At 39.7% G+C, this 18,538-nt stretch overlaps 1 protein-coding gene across 2 annotated transcripts in view; it reads right to left on the reverse strand.

The window, feature by feature from the left end:
* The window catches only part of LOC140463052 (sodium/potassium-transporting ATPase subunit beta-1-interacting protein 3-like), a 201,467-nt gene that overhangs the window by 108,413 nt on the left and 74,516 nt on the right, over window positions 1–18,538 (reverse strand). For both annotated transcript variants that reach the window (XM_072556687.1, XM_072556686.1), the window contains exon 3: window positions 13,577–13,657. In XM_072556687.1, coding sequence (XP_072412788.1) covers window positions 13,577–13,657 — 81 coding nt within the window. The remainder of the gene's footprint in view (window positions 1–13,576; window positions 13,658–18,538) is intronic.

Below are 18,538 nucleotides of genomic sequence, written 5' to 3' on the forward strand. Positions count from 1 at the left end.
AGACACTTTCCACTGCCCTACCCTGATCAATCATCTTTATCCCTTCCTCAAAAAAACTCAATCAAGTGTGTGAGTCAAGACCTTCCCTGCAGAAAGCCATGCTGACTATCCCTAATAGGTCCATTCTTTTTCAATGAAAGTAAATTGTGCCCATAAGAATCTTCTCCAATAATTTTCCTATCACTGATGTAAAGCTCACAGGCCTATAATTTCATAAATTATCCCTGTTGTCTTTCTTAAACAAGGGAACAACTCTGGCTCTTCTCCAGTCCTCTGAGACCATTTAATACAATCATGAATGATCTCATCTTAGTCTCCACTTTTCTGCCTGCTTCCCATAACTCTTTAACCTGTTAATAATTAAATAACTGTCTATCGCCTCTTTTAACTTATTCAGTGTCCCTGAGTGCACCCCAGTCTGGGGTAATGAATTTGACAGATTCACAATCCTTTTAGAGAAGCAATTCCCCCTTATCTTGGACTTCAATCTGCCAGTAATTATCCAAAAAGAATGATCTCTCATTCTAGGTTGTCCTCAAGAGAAAATATCTACTTTGCCAATCTCCTTCAGTATATCTCAATTAGATCTCCTCTCACCCTTCTATGCCCTAGCAAGTATAGGCCTCAACTGCTCAGTGTCTCCCCATAAAACAAGCCTTTCATTGCTGGAATTAATAGAGTCATACAGCATGGAAACAGACTATTTGGTCCAACTTGTCCACACAGATCATGTTCCCATACTAAACTAATCCCACCTGCCTGCATTTGAGCCATGTCCCTTCAAAGCTTTCCTATTCATGTACTTATCCAAATGTCTTTCAAACATTGTAATTGTACCTGTATCCACCATTTTCTCAGGTAGGTCACTCCACACACTAACAACTCTCTGTGTAAAAACATTGCCCCTTACGTCCTCTTTAAATCTTTCTCCTCTCACCTTAAATATATGCTCCCTAGCTTTGAACTCCCTCATGTTAGGGAAAAGACCTTTGCTATTCACCTTATCCATGCCCCTCATAATTGTATAAACCTCACTAAGGTTATCTCTCAACCTCCTATGATTCAGTTAAAATAGTCCCAGCCTATCCAGTCTGTTTTTATAACTCAAAACTTCCATCCTTCATTGTCCACCAACAATTTTGTGTCATTCACAAACTTACTAACCATGCCTCCTATATTCTCATCCAAATCAGTCCGAGTAATGACAAACAAAAGTGGACCCAGTACCGATCCCTGTGGAACACTGCTGGTCTCAGGCCTTCCATCCGAAAACATCCCTTTGCCACACCCTCTATGTATTCACTTGGCTGGCTCTCCCTGAATTCCATGTAATCTAACTTTAATAATTAGTCTGTCATGTGGAACCTTATCAAAGGCTTTACTAAAGTCCAAGTTAACAATGTCTCCCGCTCTGCCCTCATCAATGCTTTTGGTTACTTGATTAAAAAACTCAATCAAGTTGTGATTTCCCTCACACAAAACCATGCCGACTATCACTAATCAGTCCTTGCCTCTCCAAATGCATGTGAATCCTTTCTTTCAGAATCACCTCCGGCAACGTACCCACCACCTATATCAGACTCACAGGTCTATAGTTCCCAGGTTTCTGCTTAAAGCCTTTCTTAAATAAAGGCACAACATTAGCCGCCATCCAGTCCTCCGACATCTCACCCATGATTATAAGTGTTTCTGCAAGGGCCCCTGTGATTTCTGGCCTAACTTCTCTACAATGTCCTGGGATACACTTAATCAGGTCTTGGAGATTTATCCACCTTTGTGTTTTCTAAGACTTCCAGTACTTCCACTTCTGTAAAGTGAACGGTTTTCAAAACATCAATATTTATTTCGCTGAGTTCTCCACCCTCCATTTCTTTATTCACAGTAAAAACTGATGCAATGTATTCATTTAGTATCTCTCCCATCTCCTGAGACTTAACATAAAGATGACGTCATTGATCTTTAAGGGGCCTTACTCTCCCTCTGGTTGCTCTTACGATACTTGTAGAATCTTTTTGGATTATTCTTAACCTTACCTGCAAGACTATCTCATATTCCCTCTTTGTCTTCCTGATTTCCCTTTTATGATGCCCCTACACTCTTTATACTCTTCAAGAGATTCATTTGATCCTAATTGTCTCTATCTAATATATCTCTCAACTTCCCTAAACTGCCTTCAAAGTAATTATACCCCTCCTCATGTAAGGGGACTAAAACTGTAACAGTACTTCACCTGTAGTTTTTAACAACACTTTGTGCATTGGGACAGCATGGCGGCTCAGTGGTTAGCACTGCTGCCTCACAGCCGCAGGGACCCGGGTTCAATTCCCACCTCGGGTAACTGTCTATATGGAGTTTGCACATTCCCCCCATGTCTGCATGGGCTTCCTCTGGTTTCCAGGTTAGATGAATTGGCCATGCTAAATTGCCCACAGTGTTAAGTACATTAGTCAGGGGTAAACGTAGCGGAATGGGTCTGGGTGGGTTGCTCTTTGGAGGGTCGGTGTGGACTTGTTGGGCTGAAGGGCCTGTTTCCACACCATAGGGAATCTAATCTAAACACTTCTCTACTTTAATGCTCCATTTCTTTATAATAAATGCCAAAATTTCACTTGCCTGCTTTACCTGCATACTAGCTTTCTGCGAATCATACGCAAAGACACCCAGATCCCTCTGCACTGAAGCATTTTGAAGTTTCTTTTCTGGCAATTTCAAACTAAGGCCTAGAATGCAATCACAGTCAGATTGCCACTCGGTGCCTATTTTATTCCATTAAAAACAAGCTTCACATTTCTAGCCAGGAATTCAGTCCTGGCTTCCTCAGAAATGCAGAACATGAAATCAAATAGTTCCCAATTATACAGGATAGACAATGGAAGTCAAACTAGGTCCCTTTTTACAGCAGTCAGTAGTTATCTTCTGAGAGTTAAACATCCAGCAGCACTGTCTGACACTTTGACAGCTGCTGTGAAAAGGTAAAGATGTAAGTTAAATGTGAGGTTAGAATGGCAGTTAGTTAAAGCGTGAAGGTGCCAGGTGAGTACAGTATCAAAGGTTGCTTGGTGGGTATGGAGTTTTGGAGCCAGCACAGGGTGAAATGTGGGAGAGGCCATCAGGAGGTGACAAGGGTGCGGTGTCAAGCCAACAGCACCAGTGGGGATGATGTCAGATCTGGGGAGGGTGTGAAATCATGTTGGATTGGTAGAGTCTAGTTGTGGTGGAGGAGTAGGGGGTGTTTTTCAGAGTTCAGAAGTTGTAAGGAACAAGGGAGTTGGGGTTGAGGGGGGTTGTGAGAGTGGGTGACGTGACTCAGAGGGTGACCTTAGCAGTTATCTAAGAGTTAGATTAGTTACCTTATCTACTTTGCTCTCACGCATTTTGACCTACATATCTGCGTATCTTCTAATTCATTTAAATACCTTACAATTTGTGGTGCAATTCTTTTACACGATCTTAATTCTAAAATAAAATTTTATTTTGTGTATTTTGTTTTCCTACACTTTTGAGACCGTTTGCTAACCTACTCAGGTCCTCCTTTAGTTTGCTACATCTGTGATAGATCAGTATCAGCAGCAGCTTTCCCTCCATTTCTAAATTTACCCCTGGCTGAATTCATCCTCTTTCCTAGCTGACATCTATTAGGGAATTCCAGACTGACATCAACATACTGTACTCAGGAAAGACTTAAAGGGGATCCTAGTACGTCAGCGCAACAGACAAGATTGATGAAGCATTTCAACCACATTTAGCCAGATGATGATTGTGGCTACCTCTTCCCCAGCATCACAGATACTAATCTTCAGTCGAATCAATTTATATTATGTCAAGAAATGGCTGGAGGCACTGTTAATGCGAAGGTGAGAGGCCCTAACAACTATTCAGAGTAGTGCTGAACACTTAAGCTCCAGAATTAGCCATGCCTCTAATGATTACATCTACAACACTGGCATCTACCTGACATTGTGGAAACATGCCCAGCTATGTCTTGTCTGCAAAGTACAGAACAAATTCAATCTGGCCAATTACTGCCTCATCCGCTTCCTTTTGACCATGAGTAAAGTGATGGAAGGTACCATTGACACAGTGATCAAGTGATATTTACACATTCATAAACTCACTGATGTTCAATGTGAGTTCCACTAAAGCCACTTGGATCCTAACCTTGTTACAGCCTTGATCAAAACATAGGCAAGAGAGCTAACCTCAAGAAGCGAGGTGAGAGTGATTTCCCTTGCCATCAAGGCAACGTTTAACTAAGTGTGGTGTAAAGGAGCCTTAGCAAAATTGAACTCAATAGGAATTAATGAGAAGTCTCCAGTTGTTGGAATCATAGATAGCACAAACAAAGATGGTTGTGGTTGCTGGAGGCCAGACACTTGCCAATTTTCAAAAGGAATCCTTAAACAGTTCTTAGGCTACTCAGTATCATGTTAGAGGGGTCGAGGTCATGAGGAGCACTGAAAAATCTCTAAAGCCAAAATGGCATTTGACATACTTCAGCTTCTTGTGTGGTTTAGGACATAACCCAGAAAAACTATCTTTTTGCTCCAGTTTCACAAACGTTGCAATTTCTCTCCTCACGAATTTATTCTTGCTCCAGAATTTGAGCTTATAGAATCAAGTTTCAGTATATAAATGAGAGACTGCTGCAGTAACAGATATGGCATGTTAAACAAAACACATATTTCCCCATTTATATGAATGCAAAAGACCCCTTGTTACTCATTAAATAAACCTTTAGAAGTTCCTTGGTATCCAAGTCATCATTTCTCTGTGTTTGCTTGTCAGATACATTTTACCTGATTGGATAACCAGTACTTTGAGATATCTTGAGGGCAAGATAAGCCATTATAGAACAGCAAGCATCTTTTTAAAAAAAAAAACAACAACCCTGCATAATTTAGAACTTTTGTTTATACTTAAAACACACTTCCTTGTACAGGCAAAATACTGTACAGAAACACAGGAGAGAAAAATAATTTGCATCTTCTACAGTACCTTGCTGCCATAGTTGTGGGTGTTGACAAGTCTGGTTCCAGTGTTTATGTTGCTGTATGCATTATGTTCTGTTGCACTTCATTAAGAAATAAAACCAGTTCCATGAAACTGTTCATGGTTTGTGGTGTTTTGTGGACTAAATAATGAAGTTCACAATAAAAAATATGCCTTGTGAATGGCATAGGAATGTGGGAGTAATAGAAATTTATAGAGGACATTGCAAATTCAAATACTGTTCTACAAATCCATCAATTGCTTAACAATTGAAGTGGCAGCCATCTGCACTGAGTAACTAATATAATTTCAACTTAATTATTGAAATTTCAGGACTTTCATCAAATATGGTTAACCAATAATTTTAATAACTTTATGTTTGTTATAAACAGTGAAAAGAAATTAATTAACTTTTTATCAAATTTTATGGTTCACATAAATATCCCACTCAGAGTTCTGTAACGTTATGCCAGAACAACGTTGTCAGTCTCAGGATAAAATTTTCTAAAAGTCAAATAAAAATAAATCTAAAACTTTGATATCATTGTTAGCAATTTAGAAGACAATGTTTAATGTAGTCATAGAGCATTATGTGCCCTGTATTTCAGCAGAAGTACGAATTAATTTAAATTGTAATAGGTAAATACCTGTACTAAATCACAGATAAAGAAAACTCTTTTTCTGCTAACAATGGTGTTCATTATTTCTTGTCTGAAAAGTCCAACCTCTGCAGGCATGACATGTTGTGTGAGAACATATTAAGTTCTTGTTCTGTATTTTGCATTGTTTATCACTGATGCCTTGCCAAAAACTCAATCTACATATACTCATGTGCACTGTAATGAATATTTACCATGCTGTTTAAAGGAGTCTTAGACTAGAATGGAGAAACAAAAATTTTTGTTGTGCATGTAATTTGTAGCTACAATATCAATACAGGAAGCCCACACATCCAGTACATTTGAACAGGGAACGAAAATGCTGGGATATTATTTTTGTGTCATTTTGAAGTGCAGCACTTCTCAGATAGCAACTTGTGGATTTTTGTGCTTAGGTGCACTCACCAAAAATTGCTACCTGATTTGTGCCTTAATAAGAAATGCCCTTCACCTCACCATTACATTCATATCTTCATCCTGTTATGGAAGTGACAAAAAAATTATAGCCTATAAAATTCACAGTTAATGATCCAAAAAAGATGCAAATCTTTCAATACTCACATCAAAATTTTAACTGAGTAAGCAATTTGACATACAATTCTTATAGAATGTTTTAAGAATTTCTGAGTGGTATTCCTGGTGATTTTGAGGCAAATGAACTTCTTGGTAAAAGTACAGAACAAGTTCTGCTCATATGTTCTCCCTGTCTAACATGTAAATGACTAAACAAGGGCTAAATATATTGCCCTGGAAACAAACTATTTAAATTATAGTTGAGTGTCAATGAAAGTCCCCTCATATATCAAATGCTTGAAACCACCCCGTTTGTATTTGTTGAATAGATGGTAATTTAGCCCCATTTGATTGTTAAAAGGAAACAAAACGCTTTTCTTTGTATTAACTGAGAATGTCAGAAGGTCCTGGCACCAAGAAGGCAGCAAAATAGTTAACTGTTTCACTGAATACTTAAGATGAACAGAACTGTTTTGTCTGTGAAGAACAACAGTGCAGTGTCTTATTTTGTCTGTGTTTAGCAGATTAATTTGTGTTATACATTGAATGAATACAAGTGAAACTATCAGGGTTGTTCCTGTAGTTAATAGACAAGGATAGAATCAAGGTCTTTTGCTGGATTTTTTAAATTGATGGCTGAATGCTACAATTTCTTTTGATAACAAAGGATATTGCAGTGTGCTTTTCTATTTGAAGAAATATGTTATGACTAAAAGCTCTCTGCCTCCAGAGAAGTTACATTTATCCTATTGTTGTGTACAATGGGTGGACTTTAATGCCTCCTGCTCAGAGGTGAATTTGGAAATGGTGGGCAATGATAATGATTGTCAGGAAGATCCTGGCTGGTGTGTGCAGCCTAGTAATCAACTGAGGTCCTTAAATGAGCACTTAATGCCCAATTAGAGCCTCGTGCAGCCATTACTAGTATTCAATAGCCATGTCTTTTCTGATGACTGCTCTGCTTTGTCTTGCACCTCACCACCTTACCGCAGCTCCTATCCCACCCTCACTTACTTTTCACCAGGGATTCAATGACAGCCCCTGACACAGGTTCAGGTATATCACTGCCATCAGCCACTACTCCTAGTAGCTGCTGCCAATAATGGAGAGATGCAAAAATCTCAATATGAAGTCCAGCAGTTTCAGAATTAGAATCAAGGCATACACCTGGGATTTACAATGCCAGGTCATTTTCCAGAAAAAGTAACCAAGAAAATTTCACAAATAGATTCCAGTTAAATGCTTTAACATCATAGAGGGTGTGTTGGTAGCTACAAAACAAAAGACTTCTTAAATATGGCTGAGGGGTGACCTTATAGACATTTATAAAATCATGAGGCGCACGAATAGGATGAATAGCCAAGATCTTTTCTCCAGGATAGGGGAGTCCAAAACTAGAGGGCATAGTTTTAAGGAGAGAGGGGAAAGATTTAAAAGGGACCTAAGGGGCAACTGTTTCACACAGAGGGTGATGGGTGTATGGAATGAGCTGCCAGAGGAGGGGGTACAATTACAGCAGTTAAAAGGCATCTGGATGGGTACATGAATAGGAAGGGTTTAGAGGGATATGGACCAAATGCTGGCAATTGGGACTAGATCAGATTGGGATATCAGGTCGGCAAGGACAAGTTGGACTGAAGGGACTGTTTCGTGCTGTATAATTCTATGACTCTATTACGGTTTGAGGAAATGAATATTTAATGCAATATTGATTTAAACTCAAAGAAAGGATGCCAAAGTACAGGATTGCCCAGGTATTGTTTGTATTATATTGTATTATAACTTAGGTAGGAGATTTGTGATCACTAATCTATTTGAAACAGAATCCTTATTCACCAGCTATTGTGCATACAGAATCTGGAACTGCATAAGTATCATGAGTGACAGAAGGTCTTTCAATAAAGGCATAGCTCTGTCAGGACAGCTGCTTTGCTAGAACTGTCAGTATTTACCTACCCATTAAAAAAATTCTGTTGCTTTAACATCAAACAGCTTGCTTCTCTTGGTTGTATTTTATCTATCGTATGTATTCAGAAATCATTGTAGCATAGGATTACCGCACTGTGGCACTGACATTTTTTTAATAATAGGAATTCAATATCCCCATCTTTGCATATTACATTACTTTTATTTAACATATAATTAAACCTTGGTTTCATTGTTTCATTCACATTAATGGAAAGTTCACATCCAATTATCTAAGATAAGCATTTGGGTGAAAGAATAAAATGGTAATTTTATGAATTAATGCTGTCAGCTTGGAGGGTTACCCACTGAGAGTAGATATTAGGAACTTAGCAATTTAGAGCATATGATTTTTTTATTCTATTGATCAGAAGATTATGGCAAATGACGTCCACATTTATGATGTGTTTTATAAGTGGACATAATTACATAGCACAAACCCAATATCATAAAATCACCTTTTTGCAGTTAATCTGTACCAACACGTTACACTTTAATTACTTGATAATTGTTCGATTGCTCAGGCATATTTTATCACTAAACAGGAATGGTACAGTATACCTACTATAGTAGCATTTCATATCAAGCTATTTGGCACAAGAACAGAAAAGCAAAACAGGCTGATAGCAGGAGCGCAGTGACTTATCAATGTAAATTGGTAAAGTGTAGTATAATACAGAGATTCTCTAATGTACAAAGGACATCCAACTGAAAACAAATTCATCTGTTCACAGATGAATTTATAGCAGAAGATGTGAGACAGATTATTTGCTCACCCTACTAATAACAGCTTGTGGCTACACTTCAAAAGTAATGGTTATAATATCATGCAGACCTGAATCAAATGCAAAGTGCTTCTTTCTCCATATCAAATAATGGGGAATTACACAGGACAACATAAATAGAGGAGGAGGACAAAAAAAGAATTCTTAAAATGTATGTATTCTCTTCAAGATGACTAGTTGGAAAATGGAATAACTCATTCTGATTATGATTCAGGCATCAAATACTTCCAGGTCAAGAATGATGAGCATGACAACACAATCTACCCTGTCTCAAGAATCTGTCTTAGTCCCAATATTCCCTCCATGTCTGTGACAATGTTATTTAACATTGCAATCAATGACAACTTTAGGGCTGTTTTGAGCAACTGTCCCAAAACTCTAACTCATGTTAACTGCAAGCTAATAAGCAGAAGAGGAAGACTTACATCACCTATTTCTGGATTGGATTTGAAATCAGATTTCAAAAGTCAAAGAACAGATCTGAATCCACTGGAAATTACTAGTAATCTACTAGTATAATAATTTTAGTGGCATCCTTCATACTTTAAAAGCATCTGATATATGAAAAAAAACACAAATCAATCATTTCATAGAACATAGAACATAGAACAATACAGCGCAGAACAGGCCCTTCGGCCCTCGATGTTGCGCAGACCTGTGAACTATTCTCAGCTCGTCCCCATATACTATCCCACCATCATCCACGTGCTTATCCAAGGATTGTTTAAATGCCCCTAATGTGGCTGAGTTAACTACATTGGCAGGTAGGGCATTCCACGCCCTTACCACTCTCTGAGTAAAGAACCTGCCTTTGACATCTGTCTTAAATCTATCACCCCTCAATTTGTAGTTATGCCCCCTCGTACAAGCTGACATTATCATCACAGGAAAAAGACTTTCACTGTCTACTTTATCTAATCCTCTGATCATCTTGTATGTCTCTATCAAATACCCTCTTAGCCTACTTCTTTCCAATGAGAATAGACCCTAGTCTCTCAGCCTTTCCTCATAAGACCTTCCCTTCAGACCAGGCAACATCCTGGTAAATCTCCTCTGTATCTTTTACAATGCTTCCACAACCTTCCCGAAATATGGCGACCAGAACTGTACACAATATTCCGAGTGCGGCCGCACTAGCGTTTTGTATAGTTGCAGCGTGATATTGCAGCTCCGGAACTCAATCCCTCTACCAATGAAACATAATACACCGTATGCCTTCTTATCAACCTGGGTGGCAACTTTCAGCGATCTATGCACATGGACTCCAAGATCCCTCTGCACATCCACACTACCAAGAATCTTTCCATTGACCCAGTAGTCTGCCTTCCTGTTATTCTTCCCAAAGTACATCACTTCACATTTAGCTGCATTGAACTCCATTTGCCACCTCTCAGCCCAATTTTGCAGTTTATCCAAGTCCCCCTGTAAACTGTAACATTCTTCCACACTGTCCACTTCTCCACCGACTTTAGTGTCATCTGCAAACTTACCAACCCATCCACCAATGCCGTCGTCTAAGTCATTTATAAAAATGACAAACAGCAGTGGTCCCAAAACAGATCCTTGTGGCATACCACTAGTAACTGGACGCCAGGCTAAATATTTTCCATCAACTGCCTTCTTTCAGAAAGTCAGTTTCTTATCCAAACTGCTAAATCACCCTCAATCCCATGCCTCTACATTTTCTCCAACAGCCTACCACATGGAACCTTATCAAAGGCTTTACTGAAGTCCATCAACTGCCCTACCCTCATCTACATGCTTGGTCACCTTCTCAAAAAACTCAATGAGGTTTGTGAGACACGACCTGTCCTTGACAAAACCATGTTGACTATCAGAAATCAAATTGTTGCTTGCTAGATGATTACAAATCTTCCCTCTTATAATCATTTCCAAAACCTTTCCTACACCAGAAGTAAGGCTCACTGGTCTATAGTTACCTGGGTCATCTCAGCTGCCCTTCTTGAACAAGGGCACAACATTTTCAATCCTCCAGTCCTTTGGTACTAAACCTGTAGACAATGACGACTCAAATATCAAAGTCAAAGGCTCTGCTATCTCCTCCCTAGCTTCCCAGAGAATCCTCGGATAAATCCCATCCAGCCCAAGGGAATTGTATACTTTCACTTGTTCTAGAATTAATACACCTCTTCGTAACTAACCTCGATCCTTTATAGACTTATACCTCGTATCTCATTCTTCTGCTCTACAATATTCTCCTTTTCCTGAGTGAAAACCAATGAGAAATGTTCACTTAGCACCTCTCCAATCTCCACAGGGTCCACACTCAACTTCCTACTTCTGTTTTTGACTGGTCTTATTCCTACCCTAGTCATCCTTTTCTTCCTCACGTACCTATAGAAAGCTTCAGGGTTCTCCTTTATTCTATCTGCTAAAGACTGCTCGTGTCCTTTCTTTGCTCTTCTTAACTCTCTCTTTAAATCCTTCCTAGCTAATCTGTAACTCTACATCACCTCATCTGAACCATCTTGCCTCATCAACACATAAGCCTCCTTCTTTTGCTTAACAAGAGATGCAATTTCTGTAATAAACCACAGTTCCCTTACCTTAACACTTCCTTCCCTGCCTGACAGGGATATACCTATCAAGGACACGTAATGTCTGTTCCTTAAACCAGCTCCACATTTCCATTGTCTGCATTCTCTGCATTTTGATACTCCATTCTATGCATCCTAATTCTTGCCTAATTGCATTATAATTGCCCTTGCCCCATTGATAACTCTTGACCTGTGGCATGTACCTATCCCTTTCCATTGCTAAACGAAATGTAACTGAATTATGGTCACACTGTCCAAAGTGCTCACCTACCACTAAATCAAATGCCTGGCCTGGTTCATTACCAAGTACCAGATCCAGTGTGGCCTCCCCTCTTGTTGGCCCTTTGATATACTGTGTCAGGAAACCCTCCTGTACTCATTGGACAAAAACTGATCCATCCAACGTATTAAAGTTATAGCATTTCCAGTCAATGTTGGGGAGGTTAAAGTCCCTCATAATGACCACTCTGTTCCTTTCACTCCAATCCAGAATAATTTTGCCAATCCTCTCTTCCACTTCCCTGGAACTCTGCATAGGCCTATTAAAAACTTCAAGCAGTGTGACCTCTCCTCTCCTGTTTCTAACCTCAGCCCACATTATCTCAGTAGACAAGTCCTAGTCAAAAGTTCTTTCAGCCACTGTTATACTATCCTTAACTAACAAGGCCATACCTTCCCTCTTTTACTGCCTTGCCTGTTCTTAATGAAAGATCTAAACTCTGGATCTTGCAACATCCATTCCTCACCCTGCTCTATCCATGTGTCCAAAATGGCCACAACATCGAGGTGCCAGGTACCGATCCATGCTAGAAGCTCACCTATGAGGAAAGTCTGAAGCTCATGCCCGAAACGTCAATTCTCCTGCTCCTTGGATGCTGCCTGACCTGCTGTGCTTTTCCAGCAACACATTTTCAGCTCTGATCTCCAGCATCTGCAGTCCTCACTTTCTCCTAGAAACTCACCTACCTTATTTCGGATACTTCTGCCGTTGAAGTAGACACACTTCAAACCAGTTTGCTGTCTGCCAGCACATTCATGTGACTGTGAAATCCTGTCCCTGTCCTCCCTACTCTCATCCTCCTGTGCACTGTAACTCCACCTCAGATTCCCATCCTCCCTGCTGAGCTGGTTTAAACCCACCCGAATAGCACCAGCAAAGTTCCCACCCAGGATATTAGTATCCCTCTGGTTCAAGTGAAGACCATCCTGTTTGTACAGGTCCCACCTTCCCCAGAATGAGCCCAAATTATCCAAGTACCTGAAACCCTCCCTCCTGACACAGAAATAGAATTTCACAAACAATTCCTAATTCACACAAGCTTTTCTCACTGAGGATTAATAAAGCTCTAAATGAGCTCAGTGTATACTTACTTTTCTTTCACAGTTAGTTATGAGATATTACAAAGAATAACATTTATTTGTCCATTATTGCAGAGCATACTTAAAATAACTTGATTTCTAATTGATTAATTTCGGCTAATCTCTCTATTCAGGAGAGCTAACAATAAAACAGAATATTTATTCAATATAGTCAAGTGTCAATATGAATGATCATCAGATTAGATTCAATACGAGGGGAAAACTCCACCTACTCTGTAGGGCAATTTTAAGATACATTTACCAATCTCATATCGTTGCATTCAAAGGCTGGGAAGAACAGAGAATCAGCACTATATTGAGTTCAACCTACATTCTCTTCAAACACAGCTCTGCACTAGGATGGTAGGATCAGTGAATGTACACTTTAACCCCAGTTTCTAAGAGCAGTAGTCTTGCATCAGCCCATTTCAATTTCTGAGAAAAGACATGCTGATATTTCACCAAATAAGTGAAATCATCCAACATTCAAGCTTGTGAAACAAATCCACTAATGTGGATGGTTGTTTAAGGTCAGTCTGTAGTAGATTCAAACCCAAGTCTAACGGTGCAAAGACAACATGTTGGTGCCAACAGCTACATTACTCAAAATATCTTGCATTTAATTTTACCTTTTGTTACCAACTGGACAACACAATCACTTCATTTTATGCCACAAAGTGCTTAAAGAGTTTGATAATGAGCTACAATCTTCAAATACTTCCAGCCTAGGATTAAGTAAGCAACCTACCTTTGAAAGACCTCCTACTTCCAAATAAAAACAGATGAGGAATACATTCCAGGTGACCCACAGTGCTGTCCAGACTGCATACTAGAGAAATAAAAGCAAAACGTTTGGCGTTATGTTCACAGACTTATGAATGAACATCACAAATCAAATTGTTCAACTGCATTTATGGGTGTGAAAATAATGATTATTCATTTGTACTCAGATGTACAGTGATCCGACATGATCTGAAAGACATGATAATTGCAAAGTTAGTACTGCAGTGTTGAGTTGGATAATTGTCAATGTTGTTTAGCTGGAATTGCAATCATTGAAAATTCAATTCAAAATTCTCTTTTGCTTTTTCGTTTATGGAAGGTGGGCCTACCAACAATTCATTGTCTGGAAGTAATTGAAGTGAGTGGCTTGCTAGGCAAATTCAGGGGGCAGTTAAGAGTAAACCACATTACTGTAGGGCTGGAGTCACATGGAGGCCAGACAAGTGAGGATGACAGATTTTCCTTCCCAAATAAATGCTAGTGAACCTCAATAGTTTTTTGCTTGCCACCCAATTTTCTTAAAGCCATGTCTATTAATTTAATTCAAATTTCACCATCTGCCACAACGGATTTGAACCCATGTCCCCAAAGCATTAGCCTGGGTCTCTGGATTAAAGTCTAATGACAATATCACTGGATCACTCTCCTTGCAAGTTGTAAATTATTATGGAAGACATCATTTTCAATGATTATAAGAAGAATGTTTGCATTTTTATATTTTCATCAACAAAAGCAGTCCAAATTAGACTTTATTTCCAAATGTTTAGATTAGATTAGATTACTTACAGTGTGGAAACAGGCCCTTCGGCCCAACAAGTTCACACCGCCCCGCCGAAGCGCAACCCACCCATACCCCTACATCTACCCCTTACCTAACACTACGGGCAATCTAACATGGCCAATTCACCTGACCTGCACATCTTTGGACTGTGGGAGGAAACCGGAGCACCCGGAGGAAACCCACGCAGACACGGGGAGAACGTGCAAACTCCACACAGTCAGTCGCCTAAGGCGGGAATTGAACCCGGGTCTCTGGCGCTATGAGGCAGCAGTGCTAACCACTGTGCCACCGTGCCGCCCACTAACATCATAACATCATTCAATTATTTATAACTGTGCTTTTTTAGATTCAAGATAAGATACATTCCTCATTACAATGAAAGCTGGTGTGTTCTTTTTCTGTTTATAAATTTTCTTTACATTTAGTCATTGTGTCAGAAAACCTGCACAAATTTCTGATCTTGCAATGAAACTAATTCCATTGGGAGAAATGCTGATCTGTGTTGTTCTGGCCCTCACTGTGGCTATTTTGACAAAAGCCTACAGGTTAAAATACAGTCAAAAGCGCTTTGTTTTCAGCATTCATATTGGAGTTTGGAGTAGATGCTCAAGTATTGAGCTAAAATCTTAAAAGTAACATTATCATGGTTGATAATAAACTTTCATGTTGATTTTAAGAACTTCACAAAATGGATTTAAGGTTTTCAATCTCAACAAATTGAACAAGAAAATCAATGCAAATGTTTTCTGCATACCTGGAAATGGTTGGTGGTGAATGTTGAAAAACAAACCAAATTGAAACAAAATATAACAACTCTGGTTTATGTGAAATATGATAGGAGCCACGTTAACGGATTCATATAGTACCTTTCACATTGTCAAAAGAATTTAAGCATTTCACAACAAAGGAATTACCTTTGAAATGTAGTCATTTTCACTTCTTAGCAAGCATGAAGGTGCAAACACATTGGAAAATTCTATATAAACTATAGAAATAGATGAATAGTTCATTTCTTTTAGTGGTTTCAGTTAATAAATGTTACAGGCCAGGTCATTGGGAAAACTCCCTTCTCTTCTTCATGAAGTCTATTGGGGCACTTTACATCCAGAGCTGGAGGAAGAACTCTTCATCTCAAGAACATGGAGATGTTCCTCATCCTCACCCAACACTCTTCTAATCCTTTACAACTCAAACATATTGTAAAATTATACCAAGAAACATGATTGCAGAACACTTGCACGTTGCATTCATAATAAAACAAATCATATCCCAATGTGCTAGGCATAGATAGACCTGATCCAAGCTGGTATGCAATGTTTTCTGTGTGATTGTGAGTTTCACTAGGGGCTCCAAGCTTGACTGCGGCCTCTGGGCACAGGATTTGTAGACTGGGGCATTGATCATTTTCAATGTGTACATCTCCCCAAAATATAAGAAGCAAAAGAGCACCCCAAAATTAAATCTGGTGGAAGAGCAGGTAAGGATTTGAATGTAGAAAAACAAACCAAATTGAAATAAAATATGACAACTCTGGCTCATGTGGAATATGCCAATCTGCAGGGAGTAGTTGGAAGGCGGTGCAGCAGCAGCATGGAGTGAGTATAAAACTCACTGAGCTCATGGACTGAGTATAAAACTTACTGGGAAGCTGTGACCTGATTGGCTGGTAGGAAATCTGCAGTAAGTTTGAAAAAAGAGCATAGCAGAGCAGTATTAGAAATTAATTAATCCATAAATTTATATAAATTAATAAATTAACTAAGTAGAGATGGTTGGGCAGGTGATGTGCTGTACCTGTATGATGTGGGAGCTGGCTGATCCCATTGCGAAACAACAGAGACCACATCTGCAGCAAGTGTTGGTTCTTAGAGGAACTCCGGCTCAGAGTTGATGAGCTGGAATCTGAATGTCAAACACTGTGACACATCCAGGAGGGGGATGGTTACCTGGATACTTTGTTTCAGGAGGAGTCAAACCCAGATTAAGTAATTCAAATTCAGTCAGTGATCAGGGACAATAGGTATGATTGCAAGTGAGGCAGTTAGGGGGATCTTGAGTTCAGGAGTGGAGGAGCCTCAGCTCTTGACCTTATCCAACAGGGATGCGATGTTTGCTCCCTGTGTAGATAAGGAAAAGGGCTGCAGATAGGATGAGCCAGCTGACTACAGCACTGTGGTGCAGAAGGCCATTCAAGAGGAGGGAGCAAAAAGACAACTGATAGTTATGGGGGATTCTGCACACAGTAGGAGATTCTATATTTAGGGGAATAGATAGTATCCTTTGTTAAATCGGGAGTACTGTATGGTGTGTTGCCTGCCCGGTGCCAGGGTGCAGGACATCTCCTTTATTCCTGATGAAGGGCTTTTGCCCGAAACGTCGATTTTACTGCTCCTCGGATGCTGCCTGAACTGCTGTGCTTTTCCAGCACCACTAATGCAGAATGCAGGACATCTCCGACCAGCTTGTACATAAAGACAGGCGCAAAAGTTTCTATACATATATAAAATGAAAAAGAGTGTCTAAAGTAAATATTGGTTGTTTAGAGGATGAGAAGGGGCATTTAGCTATGGAGTCTGATGAAATGGCCAAAGCATTCAATAGGTATTTTGTGTCGGTCTTCACATTGGAGGACACGAATAACATGTCAGTAATTGACAAAGAGGCCAAGGTATGTGAGGACCTGGAAACAATCATTATTATGGAAGAGGTTGTGTTGGGCAAGCTAATGGAGCTAAGGATAGACAGGTCTCCTGGCCCTGATGGAATGCGTCCTAGGGTACTAAAAGAGATGGCGGGAGAAATAGCAACTGCACTTGTGGTAATTTTCCAAAATTCATTGGACTCTGGGGCAGTTCCAGCAGATTGAAAAACAGCAAATGTGAGCCACTGTTTAAAAAGGGACATAGACAAAAGATGGGGAATTATAGACCGGTTAGCCTAACTTCTCTAGTGGGGAACATGCTTGAGTCTATTATCAAGGAAGAAATAGCAAGGCATCTAGATAGAAATTGTCCCATTGGACAGACGCAGCATGGCTTCATGAAGGGCAAGTCATACTTAACTAACTTTTTGGAATTCTATGAAGATATCATGGGCATGGTGGACATGGGGACCCAGTAAATGTGGTGTACCTAGATTTCCAAAAGGCCTTCAACAAGGTGCCACACAAGAAGCTGTTACATAAGATAAAGATGCCTGGTGTTACAGGTAAAGTATTAGCATGGATAGAGGATTGGATGACTAACAGGAACCAAACAGTAGAGATAAATGAGTGCGATCCTGGTTGGCAATCAGTAACTCGTGGTGTGCCTCAGGGATAAGTGTTGGGACCACAATTATTCATAATTTATATAGATGATTTGGAACTGGGGACAATATGTAATGTGTCAAAGCTTGCAGATGACACTAAGATGACTGGCAGAGCAAAGTGTATAGAGGACTGATACTTTAACTCAGTTGGCAAAGGTCTGGCAGATTGAATACAATGTTAATAAATGTGAAGTCACAAAATTTGCTAGGAGTAACAGTAAAAAGGATTATTATTTGAATGGTTAAAAAGATGCAGCATGCTGCTCGGCAGAGGGACCTGGGTGTCCTTGTGCATGAATCACAGAAGGTTGGTCTGCAGGTACAGCAGGTAATTAAGAAGGCAAATGGAATTATGTCCTTCATTGCTAAAGGGATTGAGTTTAAAAGCAAGGAGGTTATATTGCAGCTGTATAGTGTGCTAGCGAGGCCACACCTGGAGTAGTGTGTGTAATTTTGGTCTCCTTACTTGAGAAAGGATGTACTAGCACTAGAGATGGTGCAGAGGATCCTGGAGTTGAAACGGTTGGCTTATGAGGTGTGATTGAGTAGACTGGGATTATATTCATTGGAATGTAAAAGAATTAGGAGGGATCTTCTCAAAATATTTAAAATCATGAAGGGAATAGAGAAGATAGAAGAAGAGAGGATGTTTCCACTGGCAGGTGAAACTAGGACAAGAGGCCAGAGCCTCAAAATTAGGAGGAGCAGATTTAGGACTGAATTGAAAAGGAACATCTTCACCCAGAGAGTTGTAAATCTGTGGATTCCTTGCCCAGTGAAGTAGTAAAGCTAAGATAGGTTTTTTTAACAATAAAGGAATTAAAGGATACGGTGAGA

Source organism: Chiloscyllium punctatum, chromosome 37 (assembly GCF_047496795.1).
Source record: "Chiloscyllium punctatum isolate Juve2018m chromosome 37, sChiPun1.3, whole genome shotgun sequence".
NCBI classification, from domain to species: domain Eukaryota; kingdom Metazoa; phylum Chordata; class Chondrichthyes; order Orectolobiformes; family Hemiscylliidae; genus Chiloscyllium; species Chiloscyllium punctatum.